Consider the following 24,800-nt stretch of genomic DNA (forward strand, 5'->3'; position numbering starts at 1 on the left):
GTTGAGAAAGGAGAAGAGTAGTGAACTGGGTGATTGCAGATAATAAATTGAGAAACTAATGAACTGATGAGTTCGGAATGGAAATTATGAATTTGATGATGGTTTTGATGAGCTAAGGACTCAAAAAGGAATGAATGATCTTGAAGGATGTTGATAGTGTGCCAGGCACTATATCCTTTGGTTAATTATGATAGTGTACAGGGTATCATGTCCCAGGGATCGGATTATTATTGATAATCTTTTCTACTGCAAGAGTGGGCCAGGCACTATATCCGAGGGTGCGGCATAAAAGCTACATCCGAAAGGATGTGTCGGGTTGGCATTTATGGACCGACAAGTGATATCACGAGCCAATAGGATAGGCATTCATCATATGCATCTTCTATATGCTTGTTTGCTTTGATTACTTGAGTTTGCCTAATTGTATAATATGCCTACTTACTTCTTGACTTACTTGTTACATGTATGAATACTACCTGTGTTTTCCTTACTTGCATTATCTGTGTTTGTTTGGTGCTGAGGAGGTTAGGTATGCGGTGGCGATGGGATTGCACGGAGGTTCGCTTGGCGAAGGCTGTGGGATACAGCGGTGTGATTAGTATTAGTTCGAATTCTCCTAAGTTTAGTTGACCCGGCTTATGCTTTAAGTTCTTTATTTATTTTATTTCATTAAGCTTGAATATCCGTATGTGATGTGAAGTTCTAGGATTGCCTTCGGCATCCCGAAGCCTTACATCTTACATCACTGGGCACTGTTACCATACTGAGAACCTCCGGTTCTCATACCATATTTTCTGTTGTATTTTTCAGATGCAGGTCGCAACCCACCTCGGTGAGTTGTCTTCTTGGTGACAGAAGCGGAGGATCCGGATACTTCTTTTGAGTCATTTTGGGTTATTTTGTATATGTCTCTCACTTTGTATTTTTGCTTTGCCTAGAGGCTTTTAATTGAGAGAACAAAACTTGTATAAGCTTTTTTAAAACTTCAGTTTTTAGTCATCTGTATATGGCTAGCCGGCTTAAACTCCACGAGCTGTGGCTAGTTTCTTATGATTATTATATACTTATCTATGTTACCTTATATCTGTTTCTTGTGCCTTAAACGAGTAGTTTCGTTAGTACGTTTTGCGCTTTCGAAATCCTGCTTTGAGTTATATCCTTCATTGGGCTTCTAGAGTATATTACTTCCTTCTATATATAAATATGTATAAGCCATAAAACTGTCGTAACCTCTGATTAACCTTTGTCTTACGGCTAGAGGTAAGGCTTATGGTAATTAAGGTGTTACAGCCTTCGTCCGGAAAAGTTCCAAGAGACCATAGCTGTGACTAAGCCGAAGACATTGGCAGAATTCCGAGAAAAGTCCTCGGGTCAGATGGAGATTGAAGAGCATCGTGAAGCTCGGTATACGGAAAGACAACAACTTTGCCGGGATAAAGAAAAGCTACCCTGATCTCTAGGGGTGAACGCGGATCGGATCGGATTGGATATAGCCAAAATTTTTATCCGATCCGCACTAAAATTATTGAATCGGATCGGATCCAATACCCGCAATTTTTATACTTGGAACCGATCCGATCCGCAATCAGATATATGCGCAAAATACAAAAATATTTTTAAAAGCTTATTTTTATTAAGAAAATATCAATAAAGTTCATTTTTTCTATTATTTTAAATATGTTTACTCTTAAAATAATATTAAACATATTTTTCTTAAATTATAAATTAAAATAATACAACATATATTATTTATTTATTTATTTTTGCAGATACGCATCGTATATGCGGAGAACTTTGTTGCGGAGAACTGTGTTATCTGAAAATGACTTATTTATTTCTTTATTGTTTTGTTCTCTTAGAACAAGATTCCCTGAATCCTAAGAGCTGCAGAATTCTTTGGTTTTCTTGTTACGCTCATGGACCATAGAATATTTTTGTTGTGACTAAGGAGAAGTGTGTTCTTTGTTGTGTTGTTTATGATCAATAGAACAAAGTTGGGATTTGTGGCGGGTTTTTCATGGTTTGCGACCCACACAACGATTTGACCTGGGATTTTTTGTACCAAATGCCAAGGTAATAATGGTTGGTAGAGTTATCAAGAGTGAAAAAACCAAGTTCAAATGCTCCATTCTTGGAAACTAAGGTCTGGTTTTTACTCAAAGACTGGAAGCGATTGATGGTATCAGTTTCTGCTATGGTTTTGGAGATTGGAAAGAAAAGGTAGAAACTGATAATCGGCATAATAATAATAATGAAGTTTCCCATTGTTCTTTGCAGCTTACAATATTGTGAATTGGGATGGCCTCATTAATTTGCAAAGGTGCTCAAAAGAGAAAATATGACATATATATACCGTAAATCACATTGATTTGAGAGAAATATTTGCATAGCAGTGGCGGAGCTTGAACATATTTTTTGGGAGGAGGAAGGGGTTTTATACCAAATAAAGAATAATCGTCTAACTTTATTTAGGGAGTTATTACAAAATTTGAAGTTATTTTTCAAGATTTTGTTACAAATAATTTTTCATCAAATTTATTATTAAATTAACTCTTTCAATTTTTGAAAATTGTATATCATTTCTTTTATAAATTATTGGAATTGTAAAACTATCAAGAGTTGATATTCTTAAAGTTATATATATTTTTTAAATTATTAGCCTTTTTTTTTTAAATTCATTAATTCTTTAGCGCGCTTTTTATCGTCATAGTTGTTGAAAATTTGAAATATATAAATTATAAAATATTTAAAAAAAAATAGTTAGAATGATAAACATTAAAAATTATAGTAATTATTGAATATTTGAATATTTTTTATTAGTAAAAATTTTTTAATAAAAAAATCCATAAAAAATAAAATAATACTAAATCAAGTAGATAAAAAAAAGTTTACAAAATTAAGAACTTAAAAAGGTTTATGAAATTTTAGAAGGATTTTGTGGTTTTGTGTTAATTTAATTGAGTCTCTTAATCAAAATTTAAGAAGTTTAATTATCTAAATTTATCTATCTCATCTATTAATTTAATATGTTGTATACAAGTATATTATTATAATTGAGTATGAATTTGAACTCAAATACTCTTAGATATTTGAGTTAAAAAACCAAAAATATCAATCAATTAAATAACTAATATTACATGTAACAAAATTACTAATTTAAAAAAAAAAAAATTGGGGACTATGGTGCTCGTCGTTAAATCAGAGATTCGTCCCTATTGAATTAATATTCATTCTTGAAATTGGGGTCGAATTTAAATGAATTTCTAAAATTACAATTAACTTAATTTGAACCTCAAAATTTATAATAATAATGACTCGCATTACTCTTTAAACTAATCTTTGTGAATAATATGTTGATTTTATACATTAATTTATCAAAATTTGAGTTATTCACCTAGATTTTATGTAACTAAGATCTACTAGACCTTCTATAAATTTAACAGACTTCTAACATTCTCACGAAGACGACAATAACAAGTTTAATTTAAAAATTTTGAAACTCTAAAGCAGCAGTCAAGTTTCTGAAAGTTTTAATAGGTCTCGATCCTAAACGAAAAATTCAAGTCGCAACAAATTAATGTATCAAATCAACATGTCATTAACGAAAACTAACTCAAAAACTTATGTGAGTTATGATTAGTTGATTACAAATTTTAAAATTCAATTTGATCATTAAACTTTTAAAAGTCAAATTAAGTCCAACATCAAATTTTAAAAAGACAAATTGAGTATTTACTCATATTTATTACCTAGGATATTTCATTATTTCTTCCACACATTTAATATGAATTTCAACTTTCAACAATAATTTCAACTACGTATTACTTCTTGGCATGTTGCTGTTTAGTGTTGACTAGTGACTATCAGAGTCAATGCTAACAGAGAGTGACTGCGTATCGTATTGGTTACTCTTGGGTATTGACCTTGACTACTCTTCACAAATGAAAATTATCACCACAAACTTTGCTTTCATAGTTCTAGAATTAAATAACTTTGCTTTCATTGTAGTTCTAGAATTAGTGGTTGGATGTTTAGTATAATTCAGTTTTGACGCATACAAAAACGCATACACTTAAATGCATTTATTTAGATTATTAGTTAAACGGAGTTTGAAAAATGTCATTTTTCTAATATAATAATATATTATTATTTAATATTTATAACATTTATAATATATGAAACTTAAATTCTATTTAATAATGAAAAATTCATTTGTACATTCATGTTTTATATTCATTGATTTTTCCTTTTTATAGACATGTTAGTAGTTAAAATCGCGTTTTAATTTGTGAAAACGCATGATTTTACGTTTTTGCTCCATCTTTTTATTGCGCTTCTGCTTATTGTCCAAAACCAAGTTGTACCGTGTAGAATTGTCGCTCAAAAATGCAGAGCCACCAAAATCGTCGCTTCTGCTGCGTTGCTGTGTTCCAGGTTGAAGAAGTTCTTTTTTTTGGCTCTGATTGCAGCCCAACCCAATCCAATGGCCCTATCTGAATAGAAGACCATGGACGAGGAGCTCTAGCAGAGTAACAGTCTTTAATCTCTTAATTTTCCTCACTTTTACAGTTTATCTCCAATTCTCCTTGGCCAAAATTTCAAATTTTCACCTCTCTCAAGTCTCAATCTCTGACTCTATCTCTCTGAAATTTGAATTTCGCGCAACCGGAATCCCTAATTTGGAGCGTCGCCGACTCGCCGTGAGGTTTGCCACTGGTGTTGTCGAATCGGACTGGTGGTGGTTGGACTGCGTGAGCGTCACTTTGCGATTGCAACTTGTGAGACTCTATGGCTCTGCCTCTCTGTCTCTGGTTCTCTGACTCTGCCTCTCTAGCTTTAGAATCTGGATCGCTGCTCTTCTCCTCCCCTTTGCTGCTAGTTCATCAGGTAAGTTAAGACCTCTTTAATCTTTATCCTCTTCAGTCTTATTTTAATTAGGAAAAAAAGATAAATGAGATTGAGACATAGGAATAGAGTTGATTACAGAATATGGTAGTGTCAAACATTTGTTTAGGAGCTTTCACCAATTCATGGTAGCCATCATGAACTAAAAGGTTGAGTTTTTTGCCAATTGGAATGCCTTCCATGTACACTTTCACAAAGAACGTGTTATGGTCGCTGCAATCATTTGCCAATTCAGCACCTTATGAACTACTTGCAAGTGATGATAATGTTGATGATGATTGGATTTGCCATTGCCCCTAACATGTAACAACAATAACAGGATTCAAAGCCTCTCTATTCCTTCTGCCTTTGTCACACCTTTGTCACCAGCTGTTAACAATTATTATTATTTTTATTTTGGTAAAAATTACTATTATTTTGATTTATTATTTTATATGTTAATTGTTGTGAATCTTTGTTTTATTTTCTCCTTCTATGTTTATACATGCTTAATCTCTGAGTATCGTGTCTTAATTTATTATGCCCAATGATATTTAACACAAAATATAATGAAATAGTAGATGTCGATAAATAAAAATTTCAGAATCTTGTTGGGAGGCTTTGATGCACACCGCCATTGGTTTAGTAGCTGTTTATGAGCATTAAAATTTTCTAAGCCATGAGATTTAAGGGCACTCTACATTTTTACCTGCTTATACTTAGAAGTTGGAACCTTACGTGACAAGTAAGGTTTATTGATTTTGATATGATGCTGTGACTTAAATAGTGCTTTAGTTATCTTAGTGGCTTAAATTTGTTTTACTTTGTTCTGAATTACTTAAAAAGTTAAAATGCTTTTTACCTGTTTATATTTAGAAGTTGGAACCTTATGTGACAAGCCCGGTTTTATTGGTTTTGATATGATGTTGTGACTTAAATAGTTAATAGTGCTTTAGTTATTTTAATGGCTTAAATTTACTTTGCTCTGTTCTGAATTACTTAAAAAGTTAAAATACTTTTTACCTGTCTATACTTGGAAGTTGGAACTTTATGTGATAAGATTTATTGGTTTTAATATGATGTTATGACTTAAATAGTGCTTTAGTTATCTTAATGGCTTAAATTTGCTTTACTCTATTCTGAATTACTTAAAAAATTAAAATACTTTATTGAATATTTTTTTGGTTGAATTTCTTTTAACTAAATGGTTGAATTGTTGTTGTGGCATTGAATATAATTCTTGAATTTTCGTTATGCTGGTATTTTTTGTTCAAATTAAATTGTTAAATTTTTGTTGTTGAACTTGGATGGTTGTAATTGGAATTGATCACAATTCTGTAATTTTTGTTAAATTGTTGAATTTTTGTTGTAGATATTGAACTGATTCGTTGAATATTTACTGTTTTAATTTTTTTCTGAACAGAAATGGCATCGAGTCAAGCTAATGCAAGTGAAAATCCGACTAATATTCCAACTTCTCAGTCAGGAAGTATAGCTTGAATTCCTAGTAAAAGAAAAGTTGCTAAGAATGCTCTTGGAAGTAGAACTGATGTAGGATGGGAGCACGGGATATCTGTTGAAAAAAATGGAAAGAAGATACAATCTAAATACTGTCATAAAATTTTTTCAGGGAGAGTTTATAGATTGAAACACCACTTAGCAGGAACTCAAAAAGATGTTCTGGCTTGTACAGCTGTTAGTGATAAAGTTAAGAAGCAAATGTGAAATGTTGTGATTGGGTTGCAAGTGAATTTGATGAAAAAACAAGCATGGATGGGGCAAGCCCAGGTGAAGCTACTAAAGAAGTTGACATTACCGGTGAAAAGAAAGGGAAAAGAATTAGATGACAACATATTCAAGAAAACACGCATTAATACTCAAACAACAATCAACAATATTTTTAAGAAGAATTTGAGAGAGGAAGTATGTTTAGAAATTAGTACTTTTTTCTACAACAATGGTATCCCTTTTAATGTATCAAGGAGTGAGGAATACAGTAGAATGTTTGAGAAAGCTATAAGATATGGACAAGGATTCAAGCCACCATCCTACCATGAATTAAGGGTGCCTCTTTTGAAGAAACACGTGGAGCTTGTTCAACAATCACTAGAGGAACATAGAAAATATTGGAAGCAGGTTGGTTGCACAATAATGACTTATGGTTGGACAAATAAGAGAAGACGGACCATCCTAAATTTTAAGTTAATAGTCCTAAAGGGACTGTTTTTTTGAAATCTATTGATGCCTCTCGTATTACTAAGACAGCTGACAAAATCTTTAAAATGATAGATGATGTGGCTGAAGAGGTTGGAGAAGAAAATGCCATCCACGTTGTCACCGACAATGCAGCTAACTACAAAGTTGCAGGAGAAATGCTAATGAAAAAGAGAAAAAAATTTGTTTTAGATACCTTGTGCAGCACATTGCATTGATTTAATGTTAGAAGACTTGGAAAAAAAAAGTAACACTTCACAAGGATACAATTTATAAAGGTAGAAAGATTACTACTTACATATATGCTAGAACTGCTCTTATTACACTACTACACATCCACACCAAGGGAAAAGATTTGGTGAGGCCAAGTATGACCTATTTTGCAACTTCTTACCTTACTTTGGGATGTCTTAATGACAACAAAGGTTCCTTAATAAGAATGTTTCTTTCTGATTAATGGACTTCTAGTAAATTTGCAAAGATAAAAGATGGAAAGATAATTGCAAGTGTGGTGTTGGATAAGATATTTTGGAAAGAAGTGGTAATTTGCTTGAGGGCTGCCTACGCTCTTGTTCATGTGCTTCGTATGGTGGATTTAGAAGAAAAGTCGACAATGAAGTTTATTTATGAAGAAATGAAAAGTGCAAAGAAAAAAATACGAGATGCATTTCAAGGAGTTGAGACAAGGTAAATTATCTAACTATTTTTTTAATTAATGCATGAAAATATTTTTATTTTGTAACTAATTTATTAATTTTTCTATGTTTTAGGTATATACCTATTTGGGATATTATTGATGCAAGATGGGGAAACTAACTTTATAGGCCATTGCATGCTGCAGGCTATTATTTGAATCCTCAAATTCATTATAGCTCTGGTTTTAAAATTACTTATAAGCTTAAGAAGCAATTTTATGCTTGTATGAAAAGGATGACAGTAAATCCAGATTTAATCACTAAGATGGATGTTCAACTTGAAGATTTTAAGACTCGAAAAGAATTTTTTGATAGTAAAGTATCTCAAAATGCAATTTCTACTAAAACTCCAGCTTAATGGTGGGATTCTTATGGAGATCAGCAACCAGAGCTCCAACAATTTGTAATTCGTGTCTTGAATTTGATATGTAGCTTATTCGGATGTGAACGGAATTGGAGCGCTTTTGAGATGGTTAGTAATTAAATATAATTTGCATTTTACTTCTATAAATTTAGTTGTTAATTCTTCAATTCTATCTTATTGTTTGATTAATACTTTTTATATACTTTTGAAATGTTCACACAAAAAGAAAAAACTGTTTGAAAGTTAAAACCATGAATGATGTTGTGTTTGTGATGACAAACTCAAGATTGGCAAAGAAAAATAAACTAGAAGAAGTCTTGATTATGATTATAGTCTTGATGAGTTAGACTCTGATGAAGAGTGGATTGTTGCTGACGAAGATGGAGAAGAAGAAGATTTAGATGCTCTCATTCCAGATCTTGATTTAAATGATGGAGTAAGTGGTAATAGAGTTGTTGGTGTCTCTAAGAATCCTTTGGCAATTTCTTATCTTGATGATGATGAGTTTGAAGAACTTCTCCAAAGACCTCTTCCTCCTGCTCCTAATAATGAAGATGGTAATGCAAAAGTTTGTGAAATTCGCGAAGATTTTATAACTGATGAAGAATAGAATGATTATTAAATGACTTGTTTAGATTTTAGTTTATTTGTTGTTCATTCTAGTAGTTTGGTTAGCTTATTTGCTACTTGAATTTATTTTAGTGCCGTATAAATTTGTGAGTTGTGAATTTGTGTTCTGATTTATGAGTTGAGTTGTAAATTTGTGTTAAATTGTGACTTTTGACTTGTTATGGTATATATATTAGTTATAATTCTCTGGGTAATTTAGTTTATTTGAGATTTATTTTATTATCTGTGAAATTAGTTTTGCTATTAAATTTTTTTAAATTTTTATATTTTACGAGTCATGTTTACGTTCCGTCTTACAATTCAACGAATTATGATTTTGAGTTAGTTTAATGAGTCAAGGTAAAAACTACAAATTTACTATTCTTGTTAAGGTTATGAATTGAATTTTTTTTAATAAAAATCAGACAAAATTTAAATTTTTAATATATTTATTATATATTACTAAAGTAAAAAATAAAAATTTATATTAATAATAATAATAATAATTTTAACATATTAGCCAAATTGTTTCTTTATTTTTATTTTTTTATGTCACGTCTTTTTGCAGAACCCTCTTTGTTCCTTTTTTTTGGTCTTTTTTAATATATAGCTTCATTTTTAGAGTTGTTTTCACACTTTTTTTTTAGAAAGAGATATTACCTAGTCTTGTTATTGTTGTTGTTATAACTTTAATTAAATGTTACATTATTTAGTAATTTTTGTCCAGTATGATTTATTCTTAAAAATAATTTGTTTGGTTAAAAGTTTATATTTTATAGATCATCTTTTAAAAAAATTTTACAAAATAAAATTAACTACAATGTAGTTTTATATAAATACATATTATTGTTTGATTTATTTTTAATTTATATTTTATATTTTAACTTATATTTTATATTAGTGACTAATTCTAATATACACCTAGCAGGCTTGAAATTTATGACAATTCCAAATTATTTTTAATATATTTTATATATTTAAATATCAATATACTATATTTGTTCAAAATAGGAATGAATAAGAGTTTTCGATGTTTTGCAAGACAAAGCCAAAATAATTGATTTTGGTTGGCATTGGATGTTTGGGATCCTAAGGGGGATACATGTGGTTTCATTAATAGTGATAAATCCACTAATAATTTTTGAGAGAGGTAACAATTAGAAATTTTACCCTAATAATATCCATGCTGAATTGCTGACTTAGAAAAGAAAATTTTTTTGTTACATATATTGTTTGCTATCGAGCTTCCATCTCTGTAATGCTTAATTCGTTTTTACTAATGGAGGTACTTGATCCATCAAAAGGATCACAAATAAAAAATTTAGGAGCTTTGGGTTGAGGCAAATCAATTTCACTTCCTAACATTAAAACCACATAAGACATAATTGGCCTATCATGGGGATTTTGCTGTGCACATAGGAGGCCAATATGAATACAACGTTGTACTTCACTCAAATTCCATGAATCTTTGAGGCATTCATCCACAAGCTCCAGTGACCTTCCTTGCTTCCATAAATCCCATGCCTACACACACATATCAACCATGTTTAATTTTATTCCATTCTACTAAGAATATTAAAGTTAAAATTTCAACACACTTACGTTTCCATACAAGCTTTCATCATTGTCACTTGGACAATATAATCTTCTATTTCTCTTCCCGGATACAATTTCAAGTAATAAAATACCAAAGCTAAAGACGTCAGATTTTATCGAAAAGTGTCCATTAACAGCATATTCTGGAGCCATATATCCACTGCAAGTAGATATTACAAACAAAAAAGATAATTAATATAGTATTACTAAGAATATCTTATGACTTTGATTAAAAGAGAAAAGAATAATAAACATTAAAGATATATATAACTTACAAAGTTCCAACAACTCTATTTGTATTTCCTTTACTTTGACCATTTTCAAAGCTTCTAGCTAAACCAAAGTCTGATATTTTGGGTTCCATCTTACTGCCCAATAAAATATTACTCGTTTTAATATCTCTATGTATAATTCTCAATCTTGAATCTTGATGAAGATACAATAAGCCTTTAGCGATTCCGCTAATAATATTAAAGCGCTTAGACCAATCTAACATACTCCTTCGCACTTGATCTGGTTATAATATGCATTGATATTGTCATAAGTAAGATATCATGGTAAAGGAATTAAAATATAGTAGTAAAACATTTAGACTAACAAAAATATCATCATATACATACTAACCAAAAATAAAATAGTCCAAGCTTTTATTAGGCATGTATTCATATATCAGTAATTTCTCCTCCTCTTGGATGCAACATCCAAAAAGCTTTACAAGATTACGGTGTTGAAGTTTAGCTATTAGCTTTACTTCGGTTTTGAATTCATTTAGACCTTGTCCAGAACTACTTGAAAGCCTCTTTACAGCAATTTGTTGTCCATCATTTAATATACCCTAAACAACGATACATTAAAAGCAAAATTTATTAGATATAGAAGTGTTAATTATTCTATGAACCATAATTTAGTAGCATATCTAGAACTTGACCTTGTAAACAGATCCAAAACCACCTTCTCCAAGCTTATTGATGGGGGAGAAATTATCAGTGGCCACAATTATTCTTGACAGATCAAACAAAGGAAGGCCCATGTCTTCCATTTGTAGTATTTGTACATTGGTGTCATGAGTAACGATCTCGTTAATCCTTACATGTTCCAATGCTATTTATTAAGGAAATAAAAGAGAACAATTAGAATGTATTTGGTAACGCTAAAAAGTTAAACTTGTTTCGATAGTTTTTATTTATATTTTTAACTTAAAATTATTGATTTTGAATTTGATTATAATCTATTTTCAAAATTTTACCGAAATATAATGTTTTCCGTTAAAAAAAAAAAACTTTTTATGTTTCCGAAATTTGCTCTAAGTGGGATGAATGAAACTCAAATATGAGTAAGCAAATGATTGAGTATGCCACTTGCATTGTATATAAGAATTGAGAAAACAGGGCAATCAATTTTAGGCAATGTACCTTTTGAAGCAGTTCTTTCCCTGAACATGTACCATGAAGCGATGATTATCATGGAAATCACAACACTGCTCCCCACAACTATTCCTACCACCATTCCCTCATTTCGCCCCTGTTTTTTCCCACCTGCCTCTGATTCCCCTGCATCATGCCAAAAAAATAGTTACAGGAACTAACTTTTTCTTTTAGTTTTGCGTTTTTATTTTTGAATTTTTTAAAATTTTGTAAAAAAAAAAACACAGAAAGTAAAAATAAATAACAATTTTATTATTTTTATTTTTTTTATTAAATTTTAAAAATAAAATACTAAAAATAAAACAGAAAATATAAATGCAAACTAAACGCAAAGGAAAAAATGTAGTACCTTGTTCCTCTGAAGCTGACATTCGAATATAAAGATCTTGTCCGCCCTGTTTGAGCAACCTAACATCAAACAAATCACCGTTCCACAATTTGCATCCACCGACAATTACTTTATACGCCATACAAGAACAATCGCTCTTGCATTTTCCCAAGCAATCCTGTTGGTTGGACAGTGAATAACCACCACTTGGTTCTTTAAACGAAGAATGCCTAACAAACACATCAGTGCTACAATTCAAAGCTTTGTTTCTTACACATCCCTGTCTAAAGTTCAAGTAAGCAAAATCAGTTGGGGACTTTGGTGTGAAACCATCCAAGCACACACAAGTTTGTGCCTCATCAAGGTCGCAGTTCCCATTTGGTCCGCACATTCTAGTGTAATCACATATGCTGCTATCATTGTTATTTAACTCAGAAGAAGAAGAAGAATCAGAAGCTGCTGCCACAGACATGTAGGTATACGGAACAAGAAGAAGAAGAAGAAGAGGAAGAATTATTTCCATTAAGTGTAACTGTCACATAGAGGGCCAAATATCAAAAGAAAAATTCCAAATTGAACATAGATCATAACTTCTGTATTCTATCTATCTATGGCTGGCCTTCAATTCTAACCGACAACTAATACGTGAGTTTTGGTTGTTAAATTCTTGGTCATTATTTGCAGTTGACTAGAGACTATATATGGTCGTTCATTTAGTCTTCTACCATTTATGTGTTTAAATCAAAGAAAAAGTCTGAGAGCTAACATAAATTCTGTCAGTCAAATCGGCTAATAATTAAGAAAAGGAACATAAAAACTAAAAATAATAAAAATCATTTTTTGGAAGATATATAATTTAGGATTTATTGTTAAAGAAAATGGAGGTGCAGGTGGGTGGCTGGTAGTGAGGGAGTAAATTTCTGCTGCCAGAAGGAAAGAGGAAAAAGAAATGAGAATAGATAAAAGGATAAATTTTTAAAAAATTGATGGTCATAATGTAATAATTAGTTAGGGTAAAGTATTAAATTGGTCCTTTACGATTGGGCGTAATCCTATTTTAGTTCTTAAGGTTTAAATCGTCCTATTTGAATCCAATAAAGTTTCATTTAGCTTTAATATAGTTTCACTGTGAGGTCAAAGTTAAAAAATTAATGGAATGTCTTACATAACAGTAGTACAATAACAAGATTGATAATTTGAAGAATAAGTACAAGTTGCACAGGTAACTATGGATGTATCAATATATTTATTTATCATTCTTATTAGTTCTATAGAAAATATTTCATTTTAAATGGTAAGAAAAATAATAAATAAATATATTGATGCATCTACGATTGATTTTGTGCTTCTGGAGTTTATATTTGTTCTCCAGATTATCGATCTTGTTATTGTACTGTTGTTATGTAAGACATTCCGTTAATTATTTAAGTTTGACCTCATAGTGGGACTATATTGAAACTAAATAAAGCTTTTTTTAAATTCAAATAGGACACTTTAAATTTTAAAGACGGAAACTAATTTAATAGTTTATCCTAATTAGTTATTTGCTGAAGTTTGGTAATCCTTCATCGGCAATAAACTTAAAAATTAAACCATATTTGCTTACATGTATTATATGATTGGCCATGAAACAGTCTTCGTTTAATCTTTATTTTTGTATAAATTCCTCTAAAGTAAGGCGAATAAGAGAAGGTAAGAAGATGATCTTTTGATGCATAATTTTCTCTATTTTCAAATTACCCCCACAATTCACTTGCATGTTTATTCACTGGTGATGTTATATGATTAAGTCATTTTAATAAATAAGTTTAACTTAGTCCAATAGTTTATTGACACAATAAAAATTAGTTGAAGAAGAAAGATGAGACATAAAAAGAAAATAAAAAAAACATTTCATTAGACTTTGTTACAAAAATAACTTAGTCACCTAGTATTTATCATTTTCTAATTAATTAAATTTCAAATTCATACCATAAATTTAGTTGTTGAAAAACATACATAGAACTTGCATTAATTAAATTTCAAATTCATACCATAAATTTAATTGTTGAAAAACATACATAGAACTTGCATTAATTTTCTCTATTTTCAAATTACCCTCAAGTGTGGATTTATAGAGAGCCAATAGAGTATCTATACAATGTATACAATAGGAGTATAGGGATGTTCGATTTAATAGAATATCAGATGTTTATTGTTATAACTAAAAAAAAAAAAAAAGAGGAAGCACGTGAAAAGCATGTGACCCACTTTAATTCCTCTTATTCCCTTCGGGAAGGCTCCCGAAGTCCTTCCTCTCCCTTTCTCATCTTTCATCTCTCCTATCTTCGTAATCTCTTTCATCTTCTTATATTTTCTTATTTCAATCATACACTATCATCAAACTCACTTTTCTTCATCACACTTCCTTCTTCTTTTCTACTCTAACTTCATTCATCTAAATTTCATTTAGTACAACTCCAAATCATGAAGTTTTAACTTAATGAGTGAGGAAAGTATTCAACCTTTGAGTTCTGGTTATTATTGAGGTTTCAAGGTAATTCTTTGACTCACTAATTAGCTATATCTCAAATTTTTGTCATCTCTATACTTGTGATTATAGCAAAATCCGAAATTAAAGTTTTTAGGTTAGAGAATTTGGGATTTTTGTCAAAATGAGTAAGATTATGTTAATTGACAATATTAGTAGCTCATAAACATCATTATTGTCATATTTTTAGAGTTGTAGAGTTATTGGACATCATTTGGTAGCTCGTTGATGCGCTTAGAGTTGCTTCTGGTTCTTTGAAATCAAGTTGTGAGTGGATAATATATCTATAATTATTTTTAAATATATTATTATCAATATTTATGTTGAATCATTAATTTTGGAGTTTGAAAATATTTTATTATTGTGATTTTTGAATTTTTGAAATAAATATTAATTTGTAAAACTTACAATTTTATAAAAATACACACGAGACGATATTTATATATTTTGTAAAGCATACATATTTTCTTATTTGACTTTATTAAATTTTAATTAAATTTTAGTATGCAATCTTATATATATTGATTTGCTATGAAATTTAGTAGTATGTTATAAGCATTAGAAATTTTTATAAGTGATTTGGTTTGGATTGGTTTGGGAGACTCTGACTAGAAAACCGTAGTTAACGGCGGTTATGACATTAACCTATATGCATCTGGCTCAGACCTCAGCTAGCAGGGGCGTTGCTAGCCTAACGTGTAGGCCGCACGTTGGATCTGTTATACCGTACGGGCACACTAGAGGAAAGGGCTACCCTTAGAGGTGGAGCCGCCCTAAGTGTGTAATATTCGATTTGATTTGACTTCTGGAATGAGAACTCCCATTTCAGTTCATCCGCTTAACTACTTATCTATTTGTTTGCATAATTATTTAATATGAATTTTTCATCTCTGAAAAGAAATATAATTTTCAAGGCAAACTCTGTATTGTCTCGTGTGGGTTATAGATGTAATGTTTGCTCACTGAGTTCCAAAACTCACCTTATTATATTCCCATATTTTTCAGATACCGAAGTCATTCCAGGTTCTATTCCACCTGCCCCTCAGTAGATCTTAGTCATTTCGGTGAGCCTTTCTTCTTCCCAAGGGCTAAGTAATTATGTGATGGAACCTTTGCTCATAGATTATGTCGATGTTCCATATGCCACAGGCAGGATCCTCGTGTGGGTTATGTTATTATGAACCTCGAACTCTTTAGATAGTAATTATAATTTGGTTATGTAAGACTAATGGATTTAACTATATATATATATATATATATATATATATATATATATATATATATGATGTGTATTTTGGATATATTTGATTGTGAATATGATTGGTATATGTTGTTGTTGTTGTCTCTGGAAATGGATGTTTATTATTGATACAGGAAGATAATTTTTATATGGGTAAGATCCTAGAAACAGAGGAGATTCTGTCCGTTTTTCTAAAAATTAGGTCGTTTGGCTTGCTGAGGAACTTGTCCCTTAAGTGCCAGTCATGGCTTGGTTCGAGTCATGACAAAGTGGTCTCAGAGCCTTAGATTTTCCTGTGTAATATGGAGCAAGTGTCCTTTAGTAAGATCACAATTGTGCAAATAGAAGCCGACCCATTTTCACAAAGTGTGATGTTACTAGAGGCATATAGGAAGTTGTCCTCAATCTTTTGGTCTCATAATTCTTTCTGTCTGTCCTATTGTCTTTGAATTCCATATACATATCGTTGGTGATCCAATCGCTTTATTTACTTAATAGGTGGAAGATGCCACCTAATAAAAGATGTGGTGGAGCTGTTAATACTCTTGATACTGCTAAATCCAATAGGGCAGTTTCTCTGCCACTTGGAGTCCTTCGACAAAGACCAAAGAGTCAAAGAATAGCTGATAGGCACGGAGAAAGGATACCCCGCGAGGGAGTTCAAGAAAACCCCACAGTAAGAGAGGCTCAACCGGACTTAGCAGCTGAATTAAGAGGAATGAATGAAACCCTTAATGCGGTATTACAGGTCCTAACAAATCAAAATAGGGGCGGAGCAGGAATTCCTAATATGTCAAATCCTCAGCCTCATAGAGTTCATCAATTGTTTGGGGATCAAGAGCCGCCAATTGAAAAGTATTTGAAGTTGAATTAGTCCACTTTTAATGGAAATTCATTGGATAAAGATCCACAACAATATCTAGAGGATGCAAAGAAAGCTATTCGAGCTCTCAAGTGCACCAAGGAATGGGTTGTTGAGTTAGTATCCTACAACTTGCGTAGTTCAGCAAGATATTGGTATGAGTTTCTTCTTGAGAGCAAAGAAGCAGTTGGACTTCCTCCTTCTTCTTGGGAAGAGTTCACTGAAGAGTTTTTCGCTTGATTTTATCCAGCTAACAAGCAAGCAGAAGATGCAATTGCCTTTGAAAAATTAAGGCAAGAGAATATGACAGTGACTGAGTATGCTAAGAAGTTTACTAAACTTTCTAAGAGTGCTCCGTACTTGGTGAATTCAGAAGAGATGAAAGTTCATCGTTTCGTTCGTGAATTGGCAGAATCTATGTTCACTACTCTTATGCCTGAAGTCGGACACATGTCTTTTAAGGATGTCCTAAACTCTACTTATGGAATTGAAGTTGGGATAGCAGAGAGAAATGCTTTTAAGGATGTTGGTAAGAAGCCCAAGATGAAGGGACAATTTTCTAGCGGATCTAGTTCAGGAGGATTTCAGTCTCATCATGGTCAGACTAATCAGCAAGGTTATTCGGGTTATCAAGCTCGTCCTCAAACATCTTTTGGTGGGGTTGCTTCTTCTGGATCTGCTCCCATGAGTGTTTCGAGTCCCAAACCTTTTGTTAAGGGCACCGCTCAATCTAGTACACAGGGTTCAAATCAGATAAGACCAGCTCAGCCCTACTGCCATTAGTGTGGGAGTTACCATTTTGGTATATGTTTCAAGGCTACTGGAGCATGTTTTGGTTGTGGTCAATCTGGTCATCTTAGGAGAGATTGTCCAAATGCTAGAGGAGGCTTTGCTCCAGGTATTGCACGTCCTACAACACCAATGCCATCATCTTCAGCTATGTCTATTAGAAATTCTTCTGGTCCTAGTGGGAGAGGAGCTGGTGGCAGGGGTCAGACTTATAACAGAGGAGGGAGCCAAAGAGGAAGAGGTCAGGCACGTGTGTACGCTTTAACACATCAAGATGCTCAACCTTCTAATACTGTGGTGGCAGGTACTTTACAAGTTTGTTCTTTAGATGCTAGAGTGTTATTTGAAATGGGTTCTCATTATTCATATGTATCTCCACATCTTGCATCCTGTTTTGATAAACAACCTGAACTGTTATCCCACCCATTTCATGTTGGCACTCCACTTGGAGTCTCCACAGTGGTTCGAGTCGTGTTTCGATCTTGTGTTGTTAGAATTAATATGATTGATACCATAGCTGACTTAATTCTTCTAGAACCAATGGAAGATGTTGATGTTATCTTAGGTATGGATTGGTTAGCAGCTTGTCATGCTGATGTGGGTTGTTACTCCAAAATTGTCAAGTTTGATATATCGGGTATTTCACCTTTTATTTTTAAGGGTGACGATTGTCCCACTTTAGTTAGCATTATCTCATCGATGAGTGCTATGCAATTGATGGATAAGGGGAGCCAAGGATTTCTAGCAGTTGTTAGAGATGTTGATGTTGAAGTGCCTAGTCTTGATCAGGTTCCTATTGTTAGGGAATTTACTGATGTGTTCCCTGATGAGTTACCAAGGATGCCACCTGACTGCGAAGTTAAATTTTCCATAGAATTATCTCCGGGAGTCCAACCTGTGTCCATTCCTCCCTATCATTTGGCTCCAACTGAGTTACGAGAATTAAAAGTTCAATTGGAAGATATGCTAGAAAAAGGATTCATTCATCCTAGCACTTCTCCATGGGGAGCTCCTGTTCTATTCGTAAAGAAGAAGGATGGAATGAGCGATTATGTATGGATTATCGTCAGCTCAATAAGATAACTGTTCGCAACAAGTATCCATTGCCAAGGATTGATGATTTGTTTGATCAACTTCAAGGAGCTACATGCTTCTCAAAAATTGACCTGCATTCAGGGTACCATCAATTGAAGATAAAAGAGGAAGACATTCCAAAAACTGCTTTTCGTACTCGCTATAGGCACTATGAGTTCTTAGTAATGTCTTTTGTTGTAACACCCTACCACACAGAGCTTTACACCTAGGATGTCAAACAGAGGTGGCGAGGTGCTACGACCTCTAAAAATAAAAATTTACTATATAATATAGTGAAAAAGGGTTATAATTAGGAGCCTTTGAAAAAAAGATAAAGCAAAAAAAATCGTTAAATCGAAAAAAGCATAACGCTCATGAAGCGATAAAGCAGATAGCGCATGAGAGAACAAGCTAAGGAGTTAATATATCAAGAGTTCCAAAATACATATAACAAGACTCAAGACTCGGTTCGCGAAGGTAAACCAGCCCGAGCGAATAACTGTATATACATATATAGATATATAGGAAAACCCAAAAGAAAACCCAAAATATAGAGTTACAAAACCTGAGTCTCCAAAATCACCTCTAAGAGGAATTAATACAGCATATATATAATAGGTGGAGATAGAAAGTATCTAAACAAATACAAATAACCAAAATAAACCCAAAAGGTAAAGAGTCTTCGCAACATCAGAAGCTTCCAGCATGCTTCAGTGAGGTGTCGCCTGACCTGCATCTGAAAATCACAAACCCGCATGGGTGAGAACTGGAGGTTCTCAGCATAGTAATAGGGCCCACATATCTAACATATAATGTCCTGGGAAAGCCGAAGGCAATCCTAGAACTTCCAATAGATAATTAAAGCTTAAAACATAACTAAACCATAGAGATAAAACTGGCAACTAGCTTAGGGTCTTCAGAACTATCGAAAACTCCCCGTTCCAACTCCTCCGAACCTCCCAACCACTAGCGGAACCAAATGCAACAAACACAGTTATTACAAACATAGAAATTACAAATAGGATTCAAATATAGCAGATAATCAAGTAGCATTTAATTATGCAATCACTTAGGCAATCCAAACAAGACATATAGATGCATATGATGCATGCCTGTCCTAGTGGCTGATGAGTCTCATCTGTCGGTTATAGAGCCAACCCGACAAGTCCTGGTAGCTAACCATTAGACGATTCCTCTGTCATGCATTCCCAAGTCGAGTAATTCTCAATCATAACATATCTATAATCATAATCATAATCATAATCATACAACACCCACTCTTGGTGTTTATCATGGGGGCGAGCTCATCCGGACCTTTCATAGTGTCCAGCCACACTTACGACATAGGGTCAGCAGAGTATCGAGTCTCCACCTGGAGCACATGGTGGCTAGTTACTGCTTTCACCCAGAAAAACTCGTGTCTCAGATAATCATTTTACATCCATCCATACACCTTCCATAATCATTCTTTATGACCATATCATCACTCATCTCAACCCAGGGCAAGTGGGACGAAACCACAACCCTTGCGTCCACCCAGGGAGCCTCTATACTACCCAACCTGGAGCAAGTGGGGGCGAAACCACAACCCTTGCATCTACCCAAGAGGTACGTTCTCATATGCCCAGGAGGAACCAAGGAGGGGATCCTAACCTCCCACCATCTCGCTTGGGGCGATTTTACAATACCAGGAGGAACCAAGGAAGGGGATCCTCACCTTCCACCATCTCTCTGGGGTCGCACTTTCGAGAAAGAGAACTCAAGATAAAATAATCATTCACATTTTCATTCCTAGCCATAAATTTCAATATATCATAGCCATCCGGCTTAAAATCACAATTCATACTCAGCCATAAACCATCATCACACACAGCCATTCGGCTCATATCGCACACTGCCACTCGGCTCATATCATATACACCGCCATTCGGCTCATATCTTATACACCGCCAGTCGGCCCATATCTTATACACCGCCATTCGGCCCATATCTTATACACCGCACTCCACCATCCTCCTCGATAGCTCATAACCTCATCATTTATCATAACTTCTCACTATATTCCCTTTCTTCACCCACAGGTTACCCTCTTTCCTAGCTTCCTCTCAATCACTAGGTGTTCTACATTAGTTTAAGATTTAAAAGATGAAATTGGGGGTTTATAAGTGTGAAATAATATCTCGGAAGGTTACAAGCTTGTTGGGAATGTGAAATACTTGAAAACAAAAGCTTTAGAAGAGAACTGGGTTGCGTGCGTATGCACAGGGGTGTGTGTGCGCATGCCCAGAAGTATTTTTAAAAGTGTGTGCACGCACAGGTCTGTGCATACGCACAGGAAGCAAAATCTCCAGGGTTGAGCACGCATACAATGTGTGCTAGCGCCACCAACAGTATGCCAATCCCAACGTGTGCGTGCTAGTGCTCCCATTAGCAACCTTGTCCCCGCGTGTGCTTATGCACAAGTCTGTGCATGCGTACAGGGCTGTGTGTGCGCACACAAGCTAGAAATCACAAATTCTGCAGAAGTTGCAGAATTCAGATTTTTGGCCCGAACTTCCAATGATCATATCTCCTTCCACAAAATTCAGATTTCAACCAAATTTAAACCATTCTAAAGATTATAAAATTATCTTTCAATTGATATAAAAATCATCAAATTCCAAAAACAATAGCTCAAGATATGATCCGTTGAAGTTCATCAAAACTCCATTTTTACCAAAACTCATAAACTCCCAAATTTCAAAACATACACTTTCCAATTTCATTCAAAATCAACCAAGACCCAACCATTTCAACATCAATCATTTCCAAACCCTCATTCAATCATCAACCTACCAATTCTTCCTCATTTAACCAAATCTCAATTCAATACCTCCATTCATGATCAACATACCATATCTCAATTTTTTTCCAAACACATATTCAAGTTCATCAATCACTCACATGTACACATATCAATATCATGCACCCAAACATACTCACCATCAAGAGCCTCAACTTTACCATCACTTAAACAAATCAATCCACATCACATACAACTTTTACATGCTTTGTCACAATTATCACCATTATTCATGTATTCAACTCAATCCAATTCATCCAACAATTTCATCAACATTTCACAATCCACTAAATACACACATAACAACACAATTTATATCATCCATCAACTACATCAATATCTCAAAATCTTATCCTAGGGCCACTAGCCTACGTTTTCACAACCACATTATATTTTAGATATAGGAAACCGAAACCATACCTTGGCCGATTCCCCGCTCAACCCGGAACACTTTCCAATTTCACTTTTTCCTCAAGCCTTTGGGACTCAACACTTCACCAACAGAATTTTCAACTTGAAGTCCACTTCCAAGCTTCCAAAAAATCACCAACAAGCTTCAACAAGCATCAACTACCAATTTTTCCCAAGCTATACACATTAATTACCACAAATCAATACCTAAGGTTCATCAAAATTACAATTTCACAAGGTAAAGAGTTTTCTTACCTTTCTTGATGGTGTTTGGGGCACAAAGCACCAATTTCCCAACCTTAAGTACCACCTAAATAATCAAAACACAAAAATTCCTTCAAAATCATCACCCATATTTTTGGACTTTTAGGGCAGAGGTAAGGAGATGAAAATTCGAATTCTTACCAATAAAGATTAGATAGAACTGATGGGCTCGGCAAGAGCTTTGTGTAGCCGCTAACGGCACGCGAATCGGAGCATCGTAGCTCAAGTTACAAGATGAAGAAGATGAATGTGAATAGTGCTTCGTGTAACCCTCACCTCTCTTCTCCCACTCAACGTTGCTGCTGCTTGTTATGTTTGAGAGTGGCTGAAATGGCCACTTAGTGCACTTATATAATGTTGGGCTTGAGCCCAACTTGGGCCCGGTCCAATCCGTTAGCATTTTTGGCCCGTTTGGCCCAACTTTGGGCCAAACCTTTAAAATTAGTATCCGATTTTCAATTCTAAATATTTTTCTAAGGTTTTCTACTATTTTTATTATTCTCACACAGTACCGGACAAACTTGAACCGGTTTGACCAGTTCGACTGTCGGTTCGCGGTTTATCACGATTTTTTGCAGAAGACACATTTTCTGACTCAGAAAAACCTATTGAGTCCAAAAATCATATTTAAATCCTCAAATTCTCACTCTAAATTTTTGGAACCTAATTTGGGCAATATTTATTACTTAATTATACAGTTAATTTGTTGCGGTTCTTACATTTGGTCTGACGAATGCGCTGCAGCTTTCATGGACTTAATCAATCGAGTCTTCAAACCTTTCTTAGATTGATTTGTTATCATCTTCATCGATGATATCTTAGTGTATTCGAAAAGTGCTACGGAACATGAGTATCATTTGAAGATTGTGTTACAAACCTTAAGGGATCACAAGCTTTATGCTAAGTTTTCTAGATATGAGTTTTGGCTTGATCAAGTGACATTTTTAGGGTATGTGGTATCTAAAGATGGAATCATGGTGGATCCAAAGAAGTTTGAAGCCATTCAGAAGTGGCCAAGGCCTACTACAGTGACGGAGATTCATAGTTTTCTAGGGTTGGCCGGCTACTATCGGTAATTCATCAAGGACTTCTCAAAAATTTCTGCACCATTAACCAAGTTAACTCAGAAGAATATAAGGTTTCAATGGTCAGAAGCTTGTGAGGAAAGTTTTCAGACGCTTAAGGCTTGTCTAACCTCAGCACCTGTTCTTGTTTTACCTTCTGGGTCTGGGGGATTCTCAGTCTTTTGTGATGCACCTCGGATAGGACTGGGTTGTGTATTGATGCAACATGGCCGCGTTATTGCCTATGCCTCACAACAACTCAAGAAGCATGAGCAGAATCATCCAACTCATGACCTAAAAATGGCAGCAGTCATTTTTGCTTTGAAGATTTGGAGACACTATCTTTATGGTGAGACCTATGAGATCTATACGGATCACAAGAGTTTGAAGTATATATTTCAACAGAAGGATTTAAATTTGAGGCAACGGAGATGGATGGAGTTGCTAAAAAATTATGATTGTACCATTTTGTATCAACCTGGAAGGGCAAACATTGTAGCAGATGCCGTCAGTAGAAAATCTATGGGTAGCTTGGCCCACATTACTCTTGCAAGGAGAACAATTGTTGAAGAAGTCCATCAATTGGAGGTTAGTGGAATTCAATTTAACCTTCGAGAATCAAGAGTTTTCTTAGCACATGTTCGAGCCCAATCTTCCCTGATAGAACAGATCAAGATTGCACAACGTGATGACCCGAAACTAAGAAAGCTTATAGAAGATGTTCGCAATGGGAGGAATTCAGACTTTTCTCTTGATCAAGATGTTTTGCGTTGTGGTCAACGCTTATGTGTGCCAGATAACCACGACTTGAAAAAAGCTATTTTGGAGGAGGCTCACAATTCTAAGTATACCGTTCATCCAGGCTCCAATGAGATGTATCAAGATTTGAAACAATTGTTTTGGTGGGAAGGCATGAAGAAAGACATAGGAGTTTTTGTTTCTCATTGCTTAACTTGCCAACAGATTAAAGCTGAACATCAAAGACCTGCTGGGTTATTGCAATAGATTGAGATACCTGAATGGAAATGGGAAAGGATTACGATGGATTTTGTAACAGGTTTACCTCGTAGTTTTAAAGGTTTTGATTCAACTTGGGTAATTGTGGATAGAATGACAAAGTCAGCCCACTTTCTTCCAGTGAAAACAACTTTTAGTGTAGCTCGGTATGCTCAACTTTATGTTGATGAGATAGTTAAACTACATGGGATTCCAGCATCCATTATTTCAGATCGCGGACCTCAGTTCACCTCTCATTTTTGGAAATCTTTTCAGAAAGCGTTAGAAACTCGTCTGGATCTTAGCACAGCTTTTCACCCTCAAACCGATGGACAGTCAGAGAGGACGATCCAAACATTGGAAACATGTTAAGGTGTTGTGTTCTAGATTTTGGTGGGAATTGGGACAGCTATCTACCTTCGGTCGAGTTCTCTTATAATAATAGTTATCATGCCAGCATTCAAATGGCACCATTTGAGGCTCTTTATGGGAGAAGATACAGGTCACCTATTGAGTGGTTTGAGGTTGGTGAGGTTAAGCTTTTGGGGCCAAATTTGGTACAAGATGCAGTTGAGAAGGTTGACATAATAAGGGAACGTTTATTTGCAGCTCAG

General features: G+C 34.1%; 1 protein-coding gene and 1 pseudogene across 1 annotated transcript; one reads left to right on the top strand and one right to left on the bottom strand.

Moving 5' to 3' along the window:
- The first annotated feature begins 6,309 nt into the window (after nucleotides 1-6,309).
- Nucleotides 6,310-7,789, top strand: LOC110265770 (uncharacterized; annotated as a pseudogene).
- A 2,030-nt stretch (nucleotides 7,790-9,819) lies between these two features.
- Nucleotides 9,820-12,810, bottom strand: LOC107612488 (G-type lectin S-receptor-like serine/threonine-protein kinase SD1-1). The gene is made up of 7 exons (XM_016314181.3): nucleotides 12,136-12,810; nucleotides 11,775-11,912; nucleotides 11,291-11,463; nucleotides 10,987-11,197; nucleotides 10,638-10,875; nucleotides 10,369-10,522; nucleotides 9,820-10,290 (listed from the first exon to the last, which is right to left on the bottom strand). Exons 1-7 carry the CDS (start codon nucleotides 12,635-12,637, stop codon nucleotides 10,003-10,005), a joined length of 1,704 nt encoding a protein of 567 aa, XP_016169667.1. The 5' UTR covers nucleotides 12,638-12,810; the 3' UTR covers nucleotides 9,820-10,002.
- Between the last annotated feature and the right edge of the window lie 11,990 nt (nucleotides 12,811-24,800).

The sequence above is a fragment of the Arachis ipaensis genome, chromosome B8, assembly GCF_059453495.1.
Source record: "Arachis ipaensis isolate K30076 ecotype BB chromosome B8, ASM5945349v1, whole genome shotgun sequence".
NCBI classification, from domain to species: domain Eukaryota; kingdom Viridiplantae; phylum Streptophyta; class Magnoliopsida; order Fabales; family Fabaceae; genus Arachis; species Arachis ipaensis.